This window comes from Dermochelys coriacea, chromosome 5, assembly GCF_009764565.3.
Source record: "Dermochelys coriacea isolate rDerCor1 chromosome 5, rDerCor1.pri.v4, whole genome shotgun sequence".
NCBI lineage: Eukaryota > Metazoa > Chordata > Testudines > Dermochelyidae > Dermochelys > Dermochelys coriacea.
In genome coordinates this window covers 96100466-96127714 of record NC_050072.1, presented here as the reverse complement: position 1 = coordinate 96127714, position 27249 = coordinate 96100466, and the positions used below count along the sequence as shown (strand labels likewise).

Genomic DNA, 27249 nt, shown 5'->3' with positions numbered 1-27249 from the left:
TCAAATATTGAGATACCCAAAAGTATACTCCACTTAGGAAAGGGATAGATAAGACAGAAAATATCATAATACCTCTATACGCCCACACCTTGAATACCGTGTGCAGGTCAAAAAAAGATATATTGGAATTAGAAAAAGTACAGAAAAGGGCAACAAAAATGATTTAGGGCTATGGAACAGCTTCCATATAAGGAGAGATTAAAAAGACTGGGACTGTTCATCTTGGAAAGGAGACGAGTGAGAGGGGATCTGATAGATAAATCTTGACTTTTTTTAGTCCTTCAAATAACACAAGAACTCGAGGTCACTGAATGTCATTAATAGACAGCAGGTTTAAAAACAAACAAAAAGGAAGTACTTCTTCACACAACGCACAGTCAACCTGTGGAACTCTTTGTCAGGGGATGCTGTGAAGGACAAAACTATAACAGCATTCAAAAAAGAACTAAGTTTATGGAGGATAAGTCCATCAATGGCTATTAGCCAGGATGGGCAGGATGCTCTGAATATCCCTAGCCTTTGTTTGCCAGAAGCTGGGAGTAGACTACAGGAGATGGATCACTTGATGATTACCTGTTCTGGTCATTGGCTCTGGGGCACCTGGCATTGGCCACTGTCAGAAGACAGGATACTGGTATAGGTAGACCACTGGTCTGACCCAGTATGGCCGGTCTTATGTTATATTCTTACTTTTTAAAATGTTGGCTTTCATCTCTCTGAATCCATTTCTCCATCTACAATTATTGGAATAATCATCATTACTTATGCATTTCAAGGAATGATGAAATGATTGATTAATTAATGGGTACAGAGCACTCTGAAGATGTAAAGTGCTATATATGTATTCCAATGTTATTACCTTCCAGAGAGTAAGTGGACCAAAAAAACAAGAATTAATTAAGAACCTCTTAGATTCTTCTGCTGTTAAACTTTGCTCGAGTTGTTGGCTGAAGTCAGATTTTAACATATTTCTTTCACAAAACAATAAAAATAATGACAAAGTGTTTCCTCTGATGGTTCCCGGCAGGCATTTGCTTTGAAAACTAAAATCTGGCTTCTTATATTGTAAGTCTGTCCTTTTGCAAGGCTTGAGAAATGTACTTGATACCTATCAGCCAGAAGAGAAAAAAACAGGTCACAATGAACTGATTCTACTCGGTTTGACTGATACCCATTAAGGTTCCCAGCAATGACTAACAAGTGTTTTATTTCATCTCTACTGTACTTCCCTTCCTTCCTCTGCTTTGTCTGCTTCTTGTTCTATCCTTGGAGGTTAAGGAGGACAATTTTTCACCTTCCTCCTTGCAACAACCTTTTATGTACTTGAAAACTGTTGTGTCCCCTCTCTGACTTCTCTTCTCCAGACTAAAAAAAACCCTCCCCCCCCCCCTTTCGATTCAATCTTTTCTCACAGGTCATGTTTTAATTATTTTTGTTGCTTTTCTCTGGACTTCCTTCAATTTGTCCACAGCGTTCCTGAAACGTGGTGTCCAGAATGGAAACAATACTCCAGTTGAGGCCTTATCAGCACGGAGTAAAGTGGAAGAATTACTTTTTGTGTCTTGCTTACAACAGTCCTGCTGATACATCTCAGAATGATGTTTGCTTTTTTTCCAACATCATTACACTGTTGACTCATATTTAGCTTGTGATCCACTATAACTCCAGATCTCTTTCTGCAGTACTCCTTCCTAGGCAGTCATTTCCCATTTTGTATGTGTGCAATTGACTGTTCCTTCCTAAGTGGAGTACTTTGCATTTGTCGTTATTGAATTTCATCCTATTTACTTTGGACCATTTCTCTAGTTTGTCCAGATCATTTTGAATTTTAATCCTATCCTGCAAAGCACTTGCACCCCCTCCCAGTTTGGATCGTCCACAAATTGTATAAGTGTGCTCTCTATGCCATTATCTAAATCACTGATGAAAATATTGAATAGAACTGGACGCACGACCAATCCCTGCAGGACCCCACTCAATATGCCCTTCCAGCTTGACCGTGAACCACTGATAACTACTGTCTGGGAATGGTTTTCCATACAGTTCTGCACCCACCTTATAGTAGCTCCATTTAGGTTGTATTTCCTACTTTGTTTATGAAACGGTCATGCGAGACAGTATCAAAAACCTTAGTAAAGTCAAGATATACCACATCTACCACTTCCCCCCCGCCACATCAACAAAGCTTGTTACCCTGTCAAAGAGAGTTAGTAGGTTGGTTTGACACAATTTGTTCTTGACAAATCCATGCTGACTGTTATTTATCACCTTAATATCTTCTAGGTGTTTACAAATTGATTGCATCATTATTTGCTTCATTATTGTTCCGGGTACTAAAGTTAAGCTGACTGGTCTGTAATTCCCCAGGTTGTCTTTATTCTCCTTTTTATAGATTGGCACTATATTTGCCCTCGTCCAGTCTTCTGGAATTTCTCCCATCTTATTTAGAAATATATTACAAAATATTAAAGTCCTTGAAAAATGAATGGATATTACTTTTAAAAATAAATTATTTCACATCTAATTATTAATGAAATTAGTTTGCCTGGTTCCTTACTGAATCAGGTTTGGTAGCCCAGCACTTGTTCACTGCAGACCCAGGTTTGTGGGCTCAGGTTTCTGGAGTATGTATCTTGGATGTGAGCCAGGAGATAAAGAAGCAGCAAGCGTACTATTGAAACAACTCAGCCATTAAAGCTGTGATGAGAAGACAGATTTCCTACCTGGTAACTAGGGTTCTGCAAGTTGCAACTAAAGCTTGTTAGTTATGTCAACTATGTTAAGTCAATTATGTTAGAGACTTTTGAGATGAAATCTTGGCACAATTAAAGTCAATGGGAATTTTGCCACTGACTTCATTGGGGGCCAGGATTTCATCCTGGGTATTTACAGAAACAATTCAAGCACCTGGAATGCTTATAAGAGACTTCAGGCCTGATTCTCCTCTCACACCACTGTAAACGAGAAGGATGGACTTACAACCTAACTGAAACGGTTTTGAACTGAGAGCTGGTGTTTACAGGAAGCACTGATATTGTAGTTTCATCAGGTAAGCTGGTCCTTTCAGCACAATTCCACAATGCTCTGAGTGAACAGGGAACAGCACTGGAGTCTTCAGTTTTGCAAGGTAAGTTCCTGCAAACTTTATTTTCTTTTCCCTATGACATTACTGCAGTGTAATTAATGTGCATTCTCTTCTGGACTCCTGGTTTCTTTCTTGTTCTGAGCTACTGCACCTTCTGCAATTTCATGCATCCAACTTTTGGCTTGTTAGACTTAAAAAATACTCTAGCTGCCAAAATTATTTATATACAATACTAGTGCCATATATCTTTTTGCTATTTTATATATGAAAACATACTAATTGAGTGGGATCTATTTATTGATACATACATATATTTTGCTATAGCAGCTCTCCAGTTGCAGAGTGAAACTCCTATATGTACACTTCTTTGAGGACCTTCTATACCCACAAATGTAAGACAGTACCAAGACATTTTGGGCCTCCCAAGGTATCCACAGAGGATGGAGGGAGATCTTTGTGTAGGCACAATGAACTATTTCAGGAGTAAACATCTCTGTAATCAGTCATTTAACCAAAAATTGAACCAGTTCAGCCTTTTCGTGAAATCCCTTAACTTAGACATCAACTTACTCATCTTGGACACTATCAACTGAGAAACAACCTCTAGAGTCTAGTTCAACATAATGCTAAACTAATGCTGATCAGCCAATGGTCTCTTTCCAATCTCATCCAGGTAGAATAAGCCACAAGACAATAAAGACAGCAGCAGCACCATCAACTCCTCCTTATCTGAGAGCAACATACCGCCTTCCAATGATCACAACCATCCTATTCAGAGGCAGCATGTCCCTCTTCCACACGGAAGTAGTGCTCAAGCATGAGGATATTTTGATCCAGGAAATCCACGGTTTAATGTAGATTTCTGCATGGGTCAAGAATGGAATCTGCCAGTGGAATTAAGGCAGTCACAGTTTACTAGGCAGATCACAGACAAGTCGCTAGCAATCTACATTAGACATACCCACCTCCTGATAAATTAAAATGGCTCAGACAGCATAAAGCAAATGAAACAAGATCCCCAGATCTGCCTGTGTCGTCATTTTGCCTGGGAAATGGTGGTATCTGTGGTCTACGATGCTACTACTTTAACAGAAAATCAACAGGAATGCAGCCTTAGCCATTTACAGCATTTTTACCAAAGTGTAACTCCATTGACTTTAATGGAGTTATGAATTACGGTGATGTATCTGAATGAACACACAATCAGGCCCATTATGTTTCTTGTTACAGAGATATTTTAGCTTAAGGCAAGAAGAAATACTCCTAGGTGACATCTATATAACAACATGTAACCAAACTGCAATGGTTATTTTCCAAGGGAAAAAAAATCTGCCTAGTCTGCTGATGGAAATAAGGAACAGGATAATTCTGAAAGGTCTACAGTGCTCTATTTGTATTACCAATTGTCAGAGAGATCTTCTATTTCTAAAATGCTTACAGGGATTTATCTTCATCTTTCCCCATTACTTGAGTGGAAATGGTAGGGGAAATAATCAAATATTTCCTGTCTTGCTTTGAAGTAGGTTACCTATGGACTTGATCTCTTCAATTTTACATACAAATCATGAAAGAGTGAGAGAGGTCCTGACCAACTTGGACTCTAGAAAGAGGATGTGCAGAAGGATTCATTTAATAAGGCAACTGAGGCAGAACAGAGATGGCGAGAAGGGAAAAATCTTTATTTAGCCATTGTAGCACTACCTACAACAATTTAAAAAAAAAATCCCTCTTTAGGCTGCCTCCTTGCATTTTCATCAGGGAAATATTTAAGGGTACTTCATCTTAGAATGAAGCGTGTAAAAAGCAAAAGGCAGGGTTCAAGGGGGGCACTAATAAGTTCACTATGCATGTGGGGGGATACAGATTACAAGCATTTAGGATTTTTTCTATCTTTCTTGGTCGGCCATTTTGAACTTTTTGACATAGTTTCTTCTGCAGGGGGAAAAAACCACTAAGACAAATCATCATAGCTTATGCAGTCCACTTACATTTGAAGCAGGCTAGAAAATGGAGACTGGAAAAGGCAGGGGAATGGTGGCTTGGCAGGAAAAGGTCTTTGTGCTGATGAGATAAGTTATGCTGAAGAGGGATAAACTCAACACCTAAATGGATTTTTTTCCCCACAGCTTCTCATGTATTGATTTTTACAGAGAAGAAAATAACATAGTACAGAGAGAAATGGATGATTCCACTAACATCCATTACTGGAAGCAGCCAAGGAGAGTCAAGAAAAATATTTATAGTCATCTAGTTTTTCAGCGTTAGCCTCCAGCAATGAAATGGAGGGCAGGGAAAACTACTGGAAATAATAGGAGAGATCTGAAAAGAGGAAAGGGAAGAAAAGAGCTAGCGGCATATGTCAAGCTACATAAACAGTTAATAACCATTGAGGAGGTGAGAGGCGCGGTGGGTATGGAGTTTTCATCTCTGGCAACATGGGTTCATATTTTTCATAGGACATAACTGAATGAGTATTTACGTTATACACAATGGATAGGCCCTGATCAATGCAATACTTTAATTCTGAAAAAGAGCATCTACACAGGCATTTAATGTGGTTTAACTAATCCACTCTGAAAGTTAATTCAGATTATATAAGCAAGCACTTATTTTCCCATATAAGCAAGCCCTCATTTTCCTCTTTATGGCCCTGATCCTGCCAACTGCTTCACACAGGCAGACCTAGCACTGCCAACTTTCTAACTGCACAAAACCAACACCCTTGCCCTGCCCCCTGCCCCACCCCTTCTCCGAGGCCCGGCCCCCACTCACTCCATCCTCCCTCCTTCTGACCCCTCCATCGTTCACTCTACCCCACCCTTACTCTCTTTCACTAAACTAGGGCAGCTGGTTGAGGTCCAGGAGAGGGTGAAGGCTCCGCCTGGGGGTGCGGGCTCTGGGGTGGGGTTGGATGAGGGGTTTGGGGTGCAGGAGGGGGCTCTGAGCTGGGGCCGAGGAGTTCAGACTGTGGGAGGGGGCATGGACTCTGGCTAGGGGTGTGGGCTCTGGGGTGCTGGAGGGGGCTCAGGGCTGAGGCAAGTGGTTGGGGTGTGGGAGGGGGTACGGCTCCACATGGACGATGCTTACCTCAGGTGGCTCCCGGAAATGGCTGGCATGTTTGGCTACTAGGTGGAGGGGGCAGGGGATTCTGTGTGATGCCTGCGGCCGCGGGCGCCACTCCGGTAGCTCCCATTTACCCTGAGGTTCTCGGCCAATAGGAACTGTGGAGCTGGCTGCTTCTGGACATGCTGGCCACTTCCAGGAGCCACGCAGAGCCACGGCAGGCAGGGAGCCTGCCTTAGCCCTGGTGTGTTGCCAAACAGCTTTTAGCAGCCCGGTCATGCAGGGTCCCTTTTCGACCAGATATTCTAGTCAAGAACTGGATGCCTAGAAATCCTAGGCCAACCCTGTGTGTGTACAGAATCCCATTGAAGACAATGGGCCTTCAGACAGGTGCATGAGGTTTAGAGTAGCTTGCAGGATAAGAGACAATGTTTGTACTTGTGCCAGGACAGAGAAATCATGAGAATATTTATAACTTATTTTGTTTAAAAATAAAAATAAATCTGCACCAAGTTCTTCCCCATCAGTACAAATTCCAGTGACTGCTCCAGCTGTGTTATCTGCACAAGGGCTTCCAGAGTTGCTAAGATCCTGCAGTCCAGCATCCCCTAGTATTTTTACCATAACATCAATTGGACCTGCTCTGACAGTGAAATTTTTACCCAAAAACCTATAGAAAACACCTATGTATCTACATATTAGGTTGGAATCTCTTCCATCTTTATTCTGGTGTATTGTGCCAGTGGCCTCAACTAAGACCAAATTGTCAATGTAAAACAAATATGACACAACAATATTCTAAGTAGTAGAGGGTTTCTGGGTGTCCAGCGGTGTATTATTCCAATGAGTAACACATTTACTCAACTATAGAAACAATTAAAATTTAAACCAAAAGCAATTGAAAAAGCATACAGCAACTCTGTAAGATCTTCTGTGCAGGGAATATGACTTTCTTATACATTTTGTAAAGCATCATATGCTTGCAATGCTATGTACGCAATTATTAAGAGAACAAAAGACCTCCTCGTTTAGACCCTGTTCGCTGCAGAGCCTATATAAATATATAAATAAAGAATGGACAGAACAACGTGGAGGATAAAAAACTATGTCTTCATTTTAAAATTCTGCACCTACTCTGTTATATGGTACATTGCATAGGCCAAAAGGCAATGTTTGCATACATACAGAAAATGTCAAAGGATTACCTGAAAACATTTTAAAGTGGATTTTTTAAATGAAACCTTTACTATAACAATATCCAAAAGAGAATCAAATTCACAGTGACACTAGTGTTTGGAGAAAGCCTCCACACTGAGGAAGATAGACATTTCTTAGGGCAAAACTACTCAAAGGTAAATCATTACCTGCCTTTCCGAGTACTATAGAGCTTGGCATTTATTGTTGGAAATGTAGCCAAATTAGGCTGTTGGCAAATTCAGAACACATTGTTTTCTGGTTTTGGTTCAAAGTAGAGCTGTCAAACGATTAAAAAAAAAAATCACAATTAATCGTGAGATTTTAAAAAATAGTCGCAATTAATTGCAGTTTTCATTCCACTGAATAATATTGTATTATTAAACAATAATAGAATACAAATTTACATTTATTATGAATATTTTGGATGGTTTTGTACATTTTCAAATACATTGATTTCAATTACAAGACGGAACACACGGTGTACAGTGCTTACTTTATATTATTTTTTATTTTGATTACAAATATTTGCACTGTATAAAAGATAAACAAAAGAAATAGTATTTTTCAGTTCATCTCATACAAGTACTGTAGTGTAATCTCTTTATTGTGAATGTGCAACTTACAATTGTATAATTATTATTTTATATAACTGCATTCAAAAAACAAAACAATGTAAAACTTTAGACCCTACAAGTCCACTCAGTCTTGCTTCTTGTACAGCCAATCGCTAAGACAAACAAGTTTGTTTACATTTACGGGAGATAATGCTGCCCACTTCTTATTCACAGTTCTGTCTCATAGATAGGAAGCAGGGGATGAATAAGATCAAGTAATCCCCTCCCCCCAAAAAAGAAGAAAGTAGGGGGAGAACCAAAAATTACTTCAGAGATTTAAAAAAAATGCTCCTAGCTAATATTATTTCTGAACTGGAATGGCAAAAAAATCAGGTTTAAACTGCTCACAAACCATCTGAAAAATCAGTTTTAACTAAGATATACCACGTGAAGTTGATCAGATTCACCAAATTACAAACTAACGAAGTATACACAATTGAGACTCAATAATTCTTCCTTGTTGACAAGTAAAAACCAATAACTTTCACAAACCACAGTGGCATTACAAACCCTACTTCTCAGCAAAGAATTAGCTGCACACCTTAGGGGAAGAAGAAAGGTAGGCAAATCTACCCTCAAGCTGTTTGCTCTTCATTCCTATGGAATGAACAGCTAAATCAGGTTAAGCAGCAGGCTAGGTAATTTGTATCTTTGTACAGACAAGAGTAAATGTTATTATGTCCTCCATACAAATATGATTTCAATTCTGGACTGCATAGCGAGCATGAGGAAAGAGAGCATAATTTTTCCCTCCTTGAGATTTTCTTCCTAATAGTAAAGAAGAAGTATGCTTTCAGTTACAATTTAAAAAGCAGAAAACAAAAACATTATCCCATCCACAATTCAGTAGCAGGGAAGAGGTTTAAATGTATTCTAACAAACTTTTTATAACCCAAAGTACTGATCAGTTTGGATTTTAAGGGCTCCCTAGGACCAGTTTCTCATTATGGAAAAAATATTGTGATCTTCACAAAAATGTAACATGAAAAAGACATGAGTGAAATTAATTAAAACATATTTTGCACAATTTCCAGTGCAACAAAGATGACAGTGCCCTACAATTTCTGGATCAAACAAACAAAAGTTCATTTTTAACAACATTTGATGACTCCATGGTCTGGCATTGGGATAAAGAAGATTCTTCTCTAAATCACTGACTCTAGCATAGTCCAGGACAATAGTAATCAAAAGTCATTCAGACAGCTGTTTGGTGGCCTACCTTAGGAGCTGGTGGCTCTCATTAGTTGACAGTGATCAGGCCCACACATTATAACTAGGGCTGTCGATTAACTGCAGTTAACTCACATGATTAACTTAAAAAAATGAACTGCAATTAAAAAAATTAATTGCAATTAATCTCAGTTTTAATCGTACTGTTAAACAATAGAATGCCAATTGAAATTTATTAACTATTTTGGATGTTTTTCTACATTTTCAAATATATTGAAAATTATAGATAATCAATTACAACACAGAATACAAAGTATACCGTGATCATAATTTTTTTATTACAAATATTTGCACTGTAAAAATGATAAAAGAAATAGTATCTTTCAGTTCACCTCATACAAGTACCACAATGCAATCTCTTTATCGTGAAAGTGCAACTTACAAATGTAGATTTTTTGTTACATAACTGCATTGAAAAACCGAACAATGTAAAACTTTAGAGCCTTTAAGTCCACTCAGTCCTACTTCCTGTGCAGCCAATCGCTAAGAGAAAAAAGTTTGTTTACATTTATGGGAAATAATGCTGACCGCTTCTTATTTACAATGTCACCTGAAAGTGAGAACAGACGTTCGCATGGCACTTTTGTAGCCGGCATTGCAAGGTACTTACATGCCATATATGCTAAACATTCGTATGCCTTCATGCTTTGGCCACCATTCCAGAGGACATGCTTCCATGCTAATGATGCTCATTAAAAAAAAGAAAGTGTTAATCAAACTTGTGCCTGAACTCCTTGGGGGAGAATTGCATGTCTCCTGTTCTGTGTTTTACCCACATTCGGCCATATATTTCATGTTATATCAGTCTTGGATGACGACCCAGCATGTTGTTCGTTTTAAGAACGCTTTCACTGCAGAACTGACAAAACGCAAAGAATGCACCAATGTGAGATTTCTAAAGATAGATACAGTACTCGACCCAACATTTAAGAATCAGAAGTGCCTTCCAAAATTTGAGAGGGACGAGTGTGGAGCATGCTTACAGAATTCCTAAAAGAGCAACACTACGACGCAGAAACTACAGAACCCAAACCACCAAAAAAGGAAAATCAACCTTCTGCTGGTGACATCTGACTCAGATAATGAAAACGAACATGTGTTGGTCTGCACTGCTTGGATCGTTATTGAGCAGAATCCATCATCAGCATTGACGCATATCCTCTGGAATGGGTTGAAGCAAGAAAGAACATAAATCGTTTGCACATCTTACACATAAATATCTTGCAACGTCAGCTACAACAATACCATGGGAATGCCTATTCTCGCTTTCAGGTGACACTGTAAACAAGAAGCGGGCAGCATTATCTCTTGCAAACGTAAACAAACTTGTTTCTCTTTGTGACTGGCTGAACAAGAAGTAGGACTGAGTAGACTTGTAGGCTCTAAAGTTTTACATTTTTTTATTTTTGAATGCAGTTATTTTTGTACATAACTCTGTATTTGTAAGTTCAACTTTCATGATAAAGAGATTGCTCTACAGTACTTGTATTAAGTGAACTGAAAAAATACTATTTCTTTTATTTTTACAGTGCAAATATTTATAATAAAAAATAAATATAAAGTAAGCACAGTATACTTTGTATTCTGTGTGGTAATTGAAATCAATATATTTGAAAATATGGAAAAATCCAAAATATTTATATAAATGGCATTCTATTATTAACAGCGCAATTAACGTGATTAATTTTTTTAATTGCTTGACACCCCTAATTACAACTACTACCCCAAAACTAGCACCCTCTTTTGGCAACACCAGCAGAAAGGGCAAGGATTAATTTGTCATGGAGACTGCCTTCTGCTAGGCAAAGATTAGAGTTAACATGTCAGTGTCCTGTCTACACACACACACACGACACTCCCAAAAAAACCAAAAAGGTGAAAGACTAAATATGACCAAGAGCAATACATCTTCAAAAGATTTTCACTACAAACCTAAGTATATGATTTCAGCCCACTTGCACTACAGTCCATTAAATATTTATTTGTAACAATCAAATTATGCAAGTACACTTTGTGGCATAAGATCCTGTTAAAGATACCTGGACTATTCCTTTATAAAAGTTTTCAGCATCCATTTGGACTACTAGATACATTGGTTTTCAGCTTTCACACTGGCAACAACATCAAACTAAATTATATTTATGGAGCAAAAGAGAGAAAGTGTCTCCCTTCGAGTAACATTGCATTTCTAGCTAATCTAGCTAGCTAGACAGAGACTTTCCATGCTGCTCCTGTTCCTCAATTTGCACTTTATATAGCACTAAGCCACTAAAGGCTGTACATTATTTAGAGACTGGTGTATGTCTCGGGCACCTTGTGAGGCATGAGAATGGTGGAAGAATGCTTCAGCAACCTGAGTTCACTAACACTCTGGAATAGCTAATTGCTGTTGGAGTAGGTCACATTAATTTGAATTGTAAACTTTTTTATTACTAAATAAAATGTCTGTATGCATGCAGCTTCTAGCTCATTTTCCAAAAGTTAGGGATACTTCATGGGATTACAAAACAGAAGTGCCATAATGTCATATGTGATGCCCTTTTGTTTGGTGATGAAATCTCAGCTATGTATCATTGGAAGTTGGTGCATGACTGTGACCTAACTAAAAAAGGACCATCCAACCAATCAGTGCCCAGAGCAATACTTGGATACCCATTCATTCACAGAATCTGTAACAGCACAGATCTGCACTGCAGCTGGCACACTAAAAGCCTTCTTTATCTTCTGCCTTTCCACTTTACCGATATTAATGATTAATTTTTTCAATAATTTCAGGATATTTTACTGGTTTAGTTAACATTCACATATATACAAACGTACATACATATGCTGTATATCTGATTGAGGGAGGCACCTCCCTTTATGAAAAGACTGAGATGAGGAATGGCTACCAAACACACACAAAAAAAACCCCTGAAATGGTAACGTGCAAGCTCAACTGCCTGATTCTTCCATGCAACCAGTCTTTTGCAAACGACAAATCTCTAGACAATTACCCCTCTAGTTCAGTCTCTCTGTAAAACATTACTTATTGTGGAAACTATCTGCATCTAGAACATTAAAGATTAATGTTGAATCTTTTAAGATTTAACTTGTCTTAACTATTCATGCTGTTCTTGAAATTTCCCCGTTAAGATTTATTTTCAGTTCTTTTATGATACTGTAGGTGTATTTGTTACTGAAACTAAATATTGAGTCCTGGGCCCTGATATATTAAAAGCTCACTTCTTTGTACTGTGCTTCTAGAGCATGGACACTTAGTGATCTGCATTGAGAATACTACATACATTCTTTCTCAGAATTCAGCAACTTATTTCCTAAATTCATGTCCTCACTTGGTCTGGATACTGTTTTCTTGCTGTTGGTCTTTGCCAGTCAGACTTTTTATAGACATTAGATCAGCAAATAAAAGGTGGATATTGAAAAACTTCCCATAACTTTATTAGTAACAGCTGTTCACACAAAATAGTGTTGAAGTGTGAGAATAGATCTTTTCTGAAAGTTATTCCGCTTAGCAGGGCAAGAAAAAATGCTCAGTCTTTATAGTATTCAGTTATTGTAACAGAGTTAATTACCACTAATCACACATTTACCTTATAATGCTATTTCACACTTTCCTGGGATTCATTTTGCCATGATCATCACTTTATTCCAAAAGCAATAATAGCTTTCCTCTGAAACCGTCACTGCCATCATCCACAAACAAAAATAATTTGAGGGAGCCTATGAGAGTGGGACCATTAGTTCTAAAAAAGGCAGCATTCCCAAATATCCTGCAGCAACAGGTTTCACAGAGCAGCCTTTCCTCCCCTCCCCCAGATACTAATTTAACATTGTTAATTGCAGTGTTGTTGTAGCTGTGTAGGCCACGGGATATCAGAGACAAGGTGGGAAGAGGTAATATCTTTTATTGGACTAACTTCTGTTGGTGAAAGAGGCAAGACCTCTCAGTCCTCATCCTCAAAGAAAATCTGCACACCTTCAAAAGACGAGCCTGGGAGTGTAAATTCATAACTTTGCTAGACACTAAAAATCATGAATTTGACAGAGACACTGGATTTAGGGCTTATTACAATGATCTGTAACCCACTAACTGCCCCCTTTTTTGCCCTATGACTACAGAGATGTTAACTGGCTACTTCACTTTGAATGGTGTCTTATAATGTGTGTTAATTACTTATGCTAAACAATCTGTTCCACCTTGTATTTAGCTGTGATGCTCAGAGTACCTTTCTCAGTCCAGAAGAAGAGCTCCGGATAAGAACAAAAGCCTGTCTCTCCCTCACCCACAGAAGTTGGTCCAATAAAAGATATTACCTCTCCTGCCTTGTCCCTCTGACATGGTTTATGTTCTTTAATGCAAGATGTGCATTTTGCGGTCCTTTGGCCTCTTGACATGTAAATAAAATTATGTCAGTGGGACTTACAAGTGCATTTCGGACATGAGTCAACTCCCATTGATTTGAATGGGAATTAGATCACTGTAACAGAAAAATTACGGATACTGCACAGTATCCTTGTAAACAAGAGCTTCCTTGACAGTCCATTAAAAAGTAATAATAAATTCATTTTAAAGTAACATCAGCAAAATTGTGCCTTTCTTCTTACCAGATATGACATATATTACGACATATATTCCTCAAAAGGAATAGTCATATTTATGCCCATCAATACAGCTCTGCATCCATAATAAAATACTAATACAAATAATTTTTCCAAAATAGGCACCGTCTACCAGTTCTACTTGTAAGACACAGCCTGATGAATATTAAAGTATTTTTCCTTTTAGTTGTAAACACATTTTGTAGTATCTGACTGAAAAAAATATGCAAATGTCCAGCAGGGATTTAAAGAGGCCATTAAATACAAAACCTAAATAACACTTCTGTCTAAAAATGTTTTACTTGTTACTTGTAACAAGTGACACCCAACACCAACAAAGAAACTAAACAAATATTTTTTCACAATTTGTTTGTTTGTTTGTTTTTCTGCATTTGACAGCCATGTGTGTAGAATCAATTTCACTATTTACCTGAATAATCAGTTTCTCCTGTTTATATGGATTTTCAGAAAGCAATAGGGATGAAAAAAATCATTAAAAATAAAACAGGACTGTAAAACCAGTCCCATTTGGCTGAGATCTCAGGAATAACTATAGTATTTGAAACTAATTTTAACTCATTTTTAAAACTTACTACTAACAATACTCCGCATTTACTGCATATGAGGCTTTTCATGTTGAACACATTTGAAAATCGTTACCTAGTAAATTATTAAGTAATTTAATACTATCGTCCCTACTTTTTAGTTAGGAAAACTGAGGAAAAGAAATGGATCAACTTAAAAAAAAAAAAACCTGTGGCACTGTATGCGCATGATTATAAGGATTACTCCAACCCCATGGTCAAATATAGGGAGTTTATTATAGAAATACAGACAAAGCAAACCTCCTCAAAATGAAGTTCAATGCCTTCTGCCAAATGCTGCTCTTTTGAAGATAACAGCTACTAAAGTTATAATCTATGTGATCTTTGATGATCACCAGAGCAGCTTAAATAATACTCTATAACAAGCTTTTTAGATCTATTTTTTTAAAAACAGAAGTCTTTAGATGGATCTGGCTGTGGGAGGAATTACTTACCTCTAGATTTCTGGTCACCCAGGACCAACGCTTTCTAATCTACACCAATGACACTCTCTCTCTCTCTCTATATATACACACACACACACACACACACACACACACACACACAATTTCTGTTTAAGAAACTCTTTCAGTTGTTTGCCTTATTCTGGCCAGCCAGTGAAACCTGAATTTGGGCACAATTTGTTTCTGAGCATCTTAGTCACTGAAATAAGCGTACTATGAAAAATAAACAATATGTGGCTGAAATGGCAAGATTTCAATAGCTAAGCCAATTTATGTATAAACCGGAAATTCAATTATATGAGTTTTCTCCCAAATCTCATATTTAACACTGTTCACATTCTAAAGTACCTATATCTCAGCAATATAACACACCGATGGCTATTTACTGCATCGTTTTGTACAAGGAACTGCAATACTGTCATGTTCTATTTCAATAAACCATGTGTAGCAGTTAAATTACATAAAAAATAAGTTTCAGAGTAGCAGTCGTGTTAGTCTGTATTCGCAAAAAGAAAAGGAGGACTTGTGGCACCTTAGAGACTAACAAATTTATTTGAGCATAAGCTTTTGTGAGCTACAGCTCACTTCATCAGAAAGTGAGCTGTAGCTCACCAAAGCTTATGCTCAAATAAATCTGTTAGTCTCTAAGGTGCCATAAAAAATAAGGGATCCAGATTGTATCTGTCAGAGATGATAGTGCTAACATACACCAGTGTAATCCACTTTTGGTTTAATGGACTCACCTCTCCTTAAACACTTTAGTGAAGGTCAAACATCTTCATTATCTGAAAGTCCTAGATTTTCCATTTGGATCTCTAATTTAACTGACTTATGTATCAAAATGCATGTTACCGGATAGATCTGCTACTGGATACTCATCTAAGGAGGTTCAAGAATGTTTTTCCAGTTAAGGTTGGCTGCAATTTATGCTCACTCAACTGGCTTAATTTCCACATGTTTCAGGTGATAGCATATGAAGAATGCAAGTGTTTTGCTAAAATCACCTATATTTTTGAAACCTCACTTCATTTTAGAGACCTGCTATCTCAAATGCAGAGAACATCTAAACCTGGAGAACCATGCTTTCAGGGTGACATAATACCAGCAGGTCTAAATTAAAGCAATGAGTCTCTCAAACATTTAATTTAGCCAACTATCAGAATTACAGAAGGGCTAAATTTTGTTCTCAGATATGCAAATAAGTTCCCATTGAAGAGAATGGTAGTTGTCTTTATGTATGTATAAGGATAGAATTTGGCCAATAATGGAGGCCTCTACTTCTTAGGCACACATCTGGCTACCACTCCCCAAAGAGAACTCCCACTTTTGACAATGAAGTGGTATGCAAAGAACCACCATAGCATATGGCACTTAATACTTACAAGATAACTATAAAATTATTTTATTGTTTAACAGTTTCCAATATATTGATATAAAACATAATTCCTTCTGCTCTGCCAATAATGAAAGTGTTTTTTACAGCCAAGAGCAAAGAATAGATGAATATTAACTTTAAATTCTGAAGAACAGTTATAGGGTTTTACAAAACGTTGAGCAGAAATCCAGAAAGAATTTGGAAAACACAACAGATTAAAACCAAATCATTAGAAAACTCAATATGATCCAAAATGTCCTAAACATTACAGCCAATTCGTATTATCGAGAGGACTGTTTTTTCCTTTTAATAATACATTTCAATACTCAGTTCTGAAAGCTGTTTCAAATTAAAATTATAAGAAATGCTTTACCTAATTTTAAAAACAGCTCAGAGAAGACTGATGTGCAATTTAGTGTCTGAAACTGACATTTTAATATTTAATCACTTTAAGCGTTTACTTTTAAAGTAAAGTAATCTTTTAAAAAATTAATCTTACCATGAATTGCAATACAAGTTTGCAAAACAAGCTACAACATTTGAAACTCATTAATCTAAAAGAAAATTAAATTCATAATCACCAGTATATATAATGTACAAAAAAGGCTATACACAATAAGGTGAATGTGATGCAGTAACTGTATACTACACAACTGGGAGGGAGAAATAGCTTCACATTGCAAAGAAACATTACAATCTCTACAAAGTATGGGGAAAAATGCTTCTCTTTCCAACCATGACCCAGAAAAATGCTTAATTTTCTCATGTTCTGTATTATACATATGAGTTTGTATATGCTTACAAAATTACATATACACAAGTAGAAGAAAAAAATAGATCCCACAACTGCTCTGTTTAATATATATTGTTTATAATAAAGTAACAAATAAAGTCAAAATAATGGGCTGTTCTGACAGTTTCTGGTGAGCACAATATCTATTTCAGAAATTCATACAATTTTATATTAAGAAATACTTATAGAAAAAGGCACTTTAGAAAATGTCATGCTAAGCCACTCAGGAGCATAAATACCATTTTCAAAAGGACCTAATCCACTTAGGCTCCTAATTCCCAGGGTACTTTTGGAAATGGGACCGAACACTAAGTAACTTAGGCACTAAAGGTGGGTCAAAGTAGCTTTTGACAATTCTACCCAAAGCCTACATAAAATAAAACGAAGCACTATTTTACATATCGGGGGGAATAGGACACAGTCAACTTGCAATTAATTAACAAAAATAGTTTATGTAATTTCAGATTTACTCCTTCTCTGAATCTCACCAGTTATGGCTTTATAATGACATTTCCTATTTTTTAAAATTTCTCTCTCTCTCCTTGCTATATGAAAGACCTACACAAACAACAGGGAAAACTGAGTGACTATACAGAAGAAGCAGTCGGAGTGACTAAATACAAACTGCTGTCAAATACACAAAGTAAGCCAACTGAAAAAATATTTCCCCCCTCAAATCTGTTTCAGTACAGTAATTTTAGATCTGGGTCCTGTAAGCAGATTTGTTCAGGTAGATCCCTGAACCTGCACTGAGCCCCAGTGACTTCAAGGGGAGTCTGCCTGCACAGAGCTCCTTGCAGGATCAGAAACTTAGGTGTTAATTGTGACACCAGTATATACACCATTAACTGTCACAAGCATGATTTTTAAGTTGATAATGTCCTTTAAATTAAATTCTGCTCTTTTAAAAGTGGTACAGTAAAAGCTTGTATACACTAGGAATTTCTGGAGTGGTGTCGTTACAGTGGTGCCTATGCCCGCTGTAGATGCATTATTTTGTATAAAGCAAGGATTGCATCAGGGCAACTTCTCTCAGTTTCAAGTAAACTACACCAGTGCAAGCTCACTTTACACTAATGCAACACATTAACACTGAAGGTTTGCACTGTTGTACCTACATAGAAAAACCCTGAGCTTTTTCAATAGTTCTGTAAATTAATAGCTCTCCCATCTATTCTCGCTGAAACCTTTCTCTTGGCTTAAGATAATGCCAAAATTAGGGCGCGAGACTGCCATGAGTTATACACATACAGTACTTAACTTTACAAGTGAATGGACCCCACTGAAATTAATGAGATTACTCATTCATTAAGTTAAGCATGTGCATAACTGACGACAGCACTGGGGCCTAACTCTTTGAAACTATACACATTCATAATTTAAATCCCCCCTATTCTGAGAGCACACAGTGATTTCCCCCCAATAAATTTCCTTCTTCCCTAAAATATTGAGCAAAATCCTGTAGCATTATTTAAAAAAACAAGCAAAATGCAGAAACAACATAGACTTGTACTACAAGTCGAATATGACAAAAAAAACTTATTGAATATGTTAAGTCAATTTCCACAAACTAAAGCAAATGCAAGCTATATACTTTATTTCACCTCTTTTCTGAATCCTAAAATAATCACAACCTGAAATTTAATCAATCAAAACTAGGCCAAAATCAAATAGGCAGAGCAATTTTTACTGTCAGTATTATTTCTCTCTATCCCCCCCTCTCCTGATCATTCCTCCACACCCATTATTCCAAGTATAGAAGAGAAAATACCTTAGTTAAGGAAAACTGCAAATTAATTTAAAAGATTATGTCTGAACATATTCTTTCCCATGTTTTACTTATTTTGATCCAGCTTTAACTCACTTAACAATTTACCCTGTATCAATAACAATCTTTCTATACAAAACAAGATAGCATATTTGCGCTAAACCAGACAGTACTCATCTTTTGCATGTGATTTATTCAGTTTTATAACTCCACATACACCAGGCTCTCATGCAGGCATTTTTTAGGCCCTGTTAGTCCAAAGCACAAACTATATCTACCACAGTAACTCTGCATTATATTACAATGAACTGGTCATGAGCTTTGTTATTATTATTTTTAATTCAAAAGACTTATTTTAGTATCAACAAAAAAATAGAGAAAATGTTGTTTTGTACACTAGCTATGATTATATGACAATAACTGTTGAGATTAAGGGGAAATGGTATTGTATACTGTAAATTTATTTCTTATCCAATGGGTGGATTCCAAAGATATTCAAGATGCTGTCATTCTCCAACATACTGTAGATTATTAGTCAGTTTCATGTCTTTGTGTGTTGTTGTTTATGAAATTAGCCTATAATCCGAGTGTAACCCTCCATCTCGGTTTACCTCATTAAATAAAAATCACACTAAAAGAAATAAAATCCGTCACCCAGCAACCTTTCGGAAGGCTCACAGAACAATGCAGACATTAAAGCCTGCCACCATCAATCTGCAAAGCAACTCCGCCTGTGAGTCGTTTCATTTAGCTGCTTCCTTGCAATTTCTCCCTTACACCCACCCCCAAATGTATTTGCCATTTATGTTCTCTTTTCATCTCTCTGTCACCCACCAAGCCCTATCCCCTCTCCATTTTTGGAAGGCCAGTGTCTCTTCCACATCAAATCACCTACAGGAACCAGAATCTTTGAAACCAGCTGCATATGCATTTGCAATACATGCCCACGGGTATATACCATGTAACATCGTGTATTACAGACATCTGGGCACACGCACAAAAGTATCTCAACCTCCACCACCACCATCATCCTGAGAATCCGAATAAACATAATCATGTAGATTGGAAGCCCCCGCGCAGCTAAGGCAAGGATACCAAGTGTAAATTGTGTCCTCCTCCCCTCCTTTCCCCTCCCCCGCACCCATGATCAGATTCCCTTTACTTTCATACTTATCAATGGATTGATACAATGTACACACCGTACCCACACACACACCCCCGAGGCATGTCTACTGCATAGGTGCCTACATGCATGGGCAAAGCTGCACCCCCACTGGCACCGTGCGTGTGGGAGCAGCGGCAGGGGCTGAGCAGCAGCCGGCCGGGCTGGGGTGCAGGCGGCGCCTGCCTGGACTTACCCAGCAGCAGCAGCTTGAGCTCCCGGCGGGCGTCCCGCTTGTCCCGGCGGAGCTGCCGCTCGATCTCATCGTTGATCCGCCTGGCTTCTTTGGCTTCCTCGCTCAGGCAGCACGCCATGATGGACTCCAGAGTCATTCTTCCTAACTGGTTCAGACACAACCCCCACCCCCGAAAACACACACACACACACCCCGCACCACGGAGCGAGGGAGGCACGCGCCCTCTGCCTGCGAGCCCCCACCCGGGGACAGCAGAGCCAACGCCGGGAGAGCTCTGGATGCTGCACCCAGGGAGGAAGAGAGGCAGAGAAAGGGACCCCAGCAGCAGCAGCAGCGGAACCCGCCCCGCCACCCTATCTCCTGCCTCTGACACTCGCTGCTTCCAACTCCTCCTCTTCTCTAAATCATGCACCAAACAACAGGGAAACATCTACCGGAGCAGCGGTGCCCAGCAGAGAGGAGCAGCCCAGCACCCCACTCTTTTCCTTTCCTGTCTCCTGCAGCTACAGTCCCCGAACGTCCCTTGTAAAGGACACCCGCTGAAATCCCCCCACCTCCTTCCAAAGCAGCCAGCCCCTATTGAAAGGCTAATCGCGACTAACCCCTCCCCCCCTCCACACACACATTTTCTTGTCTCTTCCCCCACTTGAAGATCATCAGATCCTCCAGGGGGTGGTTTTGCTTGTTGCCTCTTGGAAATCTCTGAGTTTGCTTTGCTTAAGGTCTTTCAAGTGGACTTGTCTTCCCGGCTTTCTTTGGGGTTGTGGGGGGGGGGAATCTATTTGCTTCTGTCTTGCAAAGCAGCTGTTCTTCTTGTCCCTGCCTTTCTCTTTCTGCCAGGAAGCGAGAGGGGGTAATACGAGAGAGGATGAGGGAAGCAAGAGCTGCGGTGCATGTACAATATGTAGCCAGCCAGCCTGACTGTTCAATGGCTCAGCTCCTGGGCGTGTAAGGCAGAAATATGGCGGACCTTCCTCCCTCCCTCTCTCTCTCTCTCTCCAACCCACGAGACAGAGGAAAATATACAGAAAGGAAAATCCCAGGGAAATAAACCTCCAAACCTACTGAACAGGCTTTTATACAAAGACGAACACCACCCTCCAATAGCAGTAATAGAGGGAGGAACAAGTCATTTTGCACACCTAATGGCCACAAGGAACTCTTTTTTATTTGTCCTATAGGGCAGGGCTGGGTTTTTTTTCTAACACAACATTTTTAGATTTGCTTTTGTTTCTTTGTCCTAGTCCATTTTATTATAACCCTCCATCCTATTGTAAGAAGAGGTGACTTTATAAATTGGGAAAGAGTGAAATTATAACAATTCCCAGGAGGGAAAAGGGAGGGGGAACCCTTCTCCCTTCAGACGGCAATGTAAATTTGGGGAATAAAAGTTTCCCAGGGTCTTCAAGGCATTCCTTGTAACTTTTCACTCTGTGGTGTCAGAGTTCCTATGGCGTGCAGAAGAAGAAAAAGGGGGGAGAAGGGAGAGATTTTAACAATGATTATACTAGTAAACGAAATGGGCAGTATCCCTCCCTTGCTTATAAGAACCTAATATTCTAAAATTTAAGTCGATGAATCTGTTTTACTTTTTATTTCTGTAATAGTAGCTTTGAGGGTATCCATTGTGATTTAGCTTGCCAAAACCCCAAGCCTCTGGTGTATGTGAATTACCAGACCTTAAGTCAGCACTCCAGAGCAACGGCACATTTTGGACTGATATATGATATGGGTCCTAGCTTTCATCAGTACTTGACGTTTTAGTTGCATTTTGTCCCATTCCTAGCCCCATTTTAAATGAGCCCTAAAAAAGAAGGTTGAAGTCTCTCCCAGGAAAGCAATGGAAGTCTATGAAGGTTGCTAGGCAGTAAGAGGGGCTTTTCTCTTATATCCTCTTTCCGCACACACACCCCCAACTTCATGTGCGGGATGCTCTTTCCTATAGTTTGGCCTTTATTTTGAAAATGCTGCTGTGGTCGCACCTGCAGCTGCTCATACATGATGACACACTATAAATTAAACAGTGCCCATCACAAGCTATGATACTGAAAATTAAAATGTAATGATCAAGACAATGACATTGTCTGATTTTGAATAAAATAATTCTCATTGTTTCACAATTTTAAAAATACATTAACTTGCTCAAATTTGTGCAGCAGGTTTTTTGATATACTGTATAAAAACAGTCACTACACCGCTGAAAATTTTTAAAGTATGTTTCTTTTTCCTTGTAAGCAAAATTAAAGATGTGCACATTTTTAGATTAAATTTTATAATCCTATTTTTAATAAAAGCACTATTATTTCAGTGAAAGCACTTTTTCATTACACTGAAATGGATTTAAAATTTAATAAAAATGCTTTAGGGGGCCCTGATTTATGTCTGTGTTGGCAATGAATTTAGCAAATAAAGATATATAATAAAGATATAAATAAAGATAAATAAAGATATAGTTAATAGACACTAACCAAGAAACAAGTGAACAATGACACAAGGTGGAATCCTCTTTGTTCTCACTGAACAACTTCTTTGTGGATCAGAACCTGTTCCCATGAGTGCATAGGAGACAAAAAGGTAGCAGAATGGGTGCACAGTGGCCAATTATAAGGAATATACTGGGGACATGCTGTGTGCTCACCACACTGCTTGCACAGGGTCCCACATGGTGCAAAGGGGTTTGCAGCAAGTCTGGGGGAAGGGTAGAGCATGGCAAGTAGATCTGCACCATCCCAGGTTAACTGATCAAAATCTCTCTGCATATTGGGAGCACAGCAGCCGCCCTCAAGGGCCTTGCATTGTAGTAATCTTCCTTCAGAAGAGGAAGCCTGACAGCTTTCTGCAGACTTTATCAGTCCCATATTATACATTCACTACAGGGGGTTGTAAGAGTCGCTCCAGGGCCTGAACACTATATACTAAAAGTTTGAAACTATCATTTAATTGTAGGCATGCTTGGGAACATATACTGCATTTAATCTGTGTGTGCCTTTTCCATGGACACTGATTTTTGTGCCCTCCAATATGCATCTTGGAAAAGACCACAGATTAAATAGAAAATTCTATGAGGTAGGAGTATCCTGCCTCTGCCAGTGATCAGTACCAGATACTTTAGAGGAAAGTATAAAAACTTCATAATGGGCAATTATGCAATAATATGCTTATAGGGTTTCTTTCTAACTCCAAGCAGAGTAGTGGTTGACTTTTGTCCTGAAACATGAGGCTTTATATCCCCTATCCTCCGTATATTTTTATCCTAGCAAGTATATATGTTAATGATGCAATTATTAACTACAAAGATATCTAATCCTGTTGTGAATCCCACCAAGCTCTTTGTCTCAGTATACAAGTTACATATACATGTTGCGTATAATGGTGATTCCTTTTACTGGCCTAAATTTTCAAAATGTCTAGGGATTTTAGATGTCTGACTAGAAGACACCTTAAGGAGGCCTGATTTTAAGGAAGTGCTGAAGAACACATCTTCTTTGAATATCAGATTCCTTTAAGGTGTCTCAAATTGACCTCCCAAATATTGAGGCACCCATATTAACTAGTCACTTTTGAAAATTTAGTGTCAGTTTTAAATTTGTTGCTTTTCACTTTCATTAACCATCTCTTTCTTGTGTTATAAGAGAGAAAGTAAATATGCATTCATGATAAACTTTCTCAGTATACTACTGATAATTTTGTATACCTCTATCATAGCACCTCTTACTCACTCTCTAAAATATGTAGTACCAGTCTTTAAAATCTCTTCTTGTACAGAAATCCTTCCATGCATCTAACCCTTAGTTGTCCTACTCTTTGCCTCTTCTGTTTGAAATACTTCTTTTTTGAGATGGTTTGACCAAATCTGAGCACACTATTCAAAGTGAAAGTATTCCAGCTGCATATATCATGTGATTACAGTAGTTTCAGCATTACTCAGTATCTCTTAAAACTATGTAACATCTTTGTAACTGATATTGTAATCCCGTGCAGTATTTGGGAACCATTTATTAAATTTATGAATGGTTAATGTATGATTGTGTTCCTCCATGGTGAAGATTACCACAGCTCCTACAAGAACTAAACACAGTGAGAGGTTGATTAAGGCGAGTCACTGAGACTAAGCAACTAGGGAAGTACTAACCCCTGCAGTGCTTTGCTTTTAGTGATTCAAACTGGGTTTTCTAACGCAGTGGTTTTCAAACTTTTTTTCCTGGTGACCCGGCTGAAGAAAATTGTTAATGTCCATGACCCACCGGAGCTGGGGATGAGGGGTTTGGGGCATGGGGGGGGGCTCACAGCTGGGGCAGATGGTTGAGGTATGGGGGTGAGGGATGTGGGGTGGGGCCAGGGATGAGAAGTTTGGGGAACAGGAGGGGGCTCTGGGTTTGAGCAGGGCTCAGGGCTGGGGCAGGAGATTGGGGCTCAGGGTTGGAGTGTGGGCTTATCTCCGGCGGCTCCTCATAAGCGGTGCAGCTGAGGTGCAGAGGCAGGCTTTCCACCTGTCCTGGCGCTGCAGACCGTGCTGCAGCCCGGAAGCGGCCAGCAGCTGATCCGGCTCCTAGGTGGAGGCACACAAGTGGCTCAGCAAGGCTCTTGCCCGCAGGCACAGCTTTCCCCCCCCCCACCCACTCACAGTCCAGAGCTGGTGCTCAGGGTGGGGGCAGTGCGCAGAGCCCTGCTGCTGGCTGCTTCCGGGGCACAGTGTGGTGTCAGAACAGGTAGGGACTAGCCTGCCTTACCTGGGCAGCACCGCCAATGGGACTTTTAACAGCTTTGTCGGTGGTGCTGACGAGAGCCGCCACGACCCAGTGCCCTACATTCCGTGACCCAGTAGTGGGTTGCGACCCGCAGTTTGAAAACCACTGTTCTAGAGACTAGGAGGCAAAGAAAGGATGAGCTTAAATTGACACCGGGCCTTCTTTCTGATCCAGCAAACAGACAGTACCTTCTGTCCAAGAGGGGCTCCAAAGTTGTGGAAGAGGCCTGCTAGGATCCCATAAGACTGATGGGTGACTCCAGTCCTCGTATGTTTAATATGTGTTCAAATCTGTTTATTGTTTTATCATGTTTTCTCTGTAATGCACTCACTCTAAGAATACATGTGCTTGATCAGAAGGAACTGTGTGGTAAGTTGTAACTGCTGCCAACACACTGTTCATAGTCTTCAGAGAAAGCAAAGCACAGGCACGGAGGGCTTTAGGCAGACTGGCTTTCTGGGGGTATCACACTGTAGGGCCGGGAGCTTAAAATCTTGGTCAGGAGAGAGAGAGGTGGGTCTCCACACAAGAGAAGTGACATCTGGGAGATGTCAATCTTAAATGGCTGCCCTCTCTGGATCACAGAATATGCATGACTCCAGTGACTATATAGAAACCAATTGGTCTCACCACTTAATCCTTACACAGCATTGTGAAACATCATACAACAACATCTTAGCCAGGGGGACGGTCATTCTAGTCAGCCATATTGTCAGAAGATTTTCCATAGTGACTTTCTTTCTGAATGTAGTTGAAGGCTTTAGTAAAATCTATAAAGTTCAAGACTAATCTTCTCTTTCTAAATCAATTGTCTCAGGTTAAAGATATGGTGTATACATAACTTTTTCAGCCTAACGCCTGCTTGCATAGTATGCAGTTTTTCCATCGATAACCAATTTGATTCTGTTCAACAGTATACTACAGAATGCTTTTCCAAATACTGAAAGTAGTGTTATTCCTCACCAGTTGTTGCACACCAGTTACTTTCCTTTCTTTGGTAATTTAAAGATCACACCTTACTTCCATTCCTCTGGGTAGAATTCTTTCTTCCAACTATATAACAGAGTTTATGTATTTCCATGCATATTCCCCCACTTTAAGCATTTCATCAGTGATCTTATCTTGACCAGGTGGTTTTTATGATACTACTGTGACACTGAAACCACGATTAAAATTGCTAACTTGAGTCAAGTCTCACTGATGCATCTTAAGTTTCTCTCACTTTGTCAACCTATTCTCTTGTCTCACACATCTTTACCTTTCTCTACATGCTCCCATTGCAGCATGCATTCTTCTTGTTTTACTTATGCTTGCCGCTCCCCCCCCCTCAGTCACTTTCCACGTGTGTGACTGTATCCACTCTTCACTCATTGATCCTTTTGGTCCAAGTAAAGTTGTGGTCGTTTCCCAGCAGATCTCTCTAAAGCAAGCCCTTTGTTCTTCCATATCATCATTACATTACCTGCTGCTCTTGGAATCCATTTGAGAACTGGATTTTGAAGTCCCTCCTGATTCCTGGGTCAGACAGTTTCTTCACAGCAAATACCATTTCCCCCTTTTCTATCAGAATAAAGCTAAAAAGACAAGATAGTGGGTTGCTTTCTACAAGAGCACTTGTAAGAGATTGTATATCTAGCAGTGATCTTCTCCACATCTGCTGATGGCAGCGTGATCCAATCGTTTCTCACTAATTCAGTTATTTCACTTCCATGTTAGTTGTGTTTCCTAACTGCTAAGGTCAAAAGGGAAAGAAAATCTGAAGAGGAGTATGTATCTGTAAGGGGTTCTTGTCTGCAAGCAGGTCTGTAAGAAATACTTATGTGTGCAGAGCTGGGTGAGGTGCCAGGGGAGCTTCCTACCCTCCTTTCTGCCTGCAGAGAGAGAGTCTGATCACAGGATGGAGAATTTGTATTAATGTAAAATTAATAGGGAGGGGACAGGGTTTTGTCCCTGGACAATTTTAAAACCCTGCTGCAGTTTTCTGCATTTAAGAGTGTATTTTCACATTTAGGAGTGTATGCAGAAACTGTATATACTAGTTATTGTCTCTCTCCTATAGGCAAGGAGGAATTGGCTGGAGGGCATCTATGTACCTCTTCTTCCCCTCTCTGACTGGAGGGAAGAGAGAGAAAGCAGAGACTTCTCCCCTTTTCTCTCTCCTGTAGGAGGGCAGATCTTCCTCAAGAGGAGAGGAGGCGGATATGAGACTCTTATATGGGACACTGCTTCATCCTTTATCAGGTGCAGCTGCTGTGCCACCTACTGGTGGGAAAGGATGGGAGCCCCAGAAACACTTCAGCCAAGCACAAGCTCCTTCTTTTGTTTCCACTTCATATTCCCTTACTTACTGAGTCTGGACTTCAGCCAG

At 39.3% G+C, this 27249-nt stretch overlaps 1 protein-coding gene across 1 annotated transcript in view; it reads right to left on the bottom strand.

The window, feature by feature from the left end:
- Positions 1 to 20978, bottom strand: part of LOC119855696 (guanine nucleotide-binding protein G(q) subunit alpha) — a 226856-nt gene extending 205878 nt beyond the window's left edge. The window contains exon 1 of the mRNA XM_038402282.2: positions 20134 to 20978. Within this exon, the coding sequence (XP_038258210.1) occupies positions 20134 to 20563 (430 nt within the window). The 5' untranslated portion in view covers positions 20564 to 20978. The remainder of the gene's footprint in view (positions 1 to 20133) is intronic.
- Positions 20979 to 27249: the final 6271 nt, after the last annotated feature.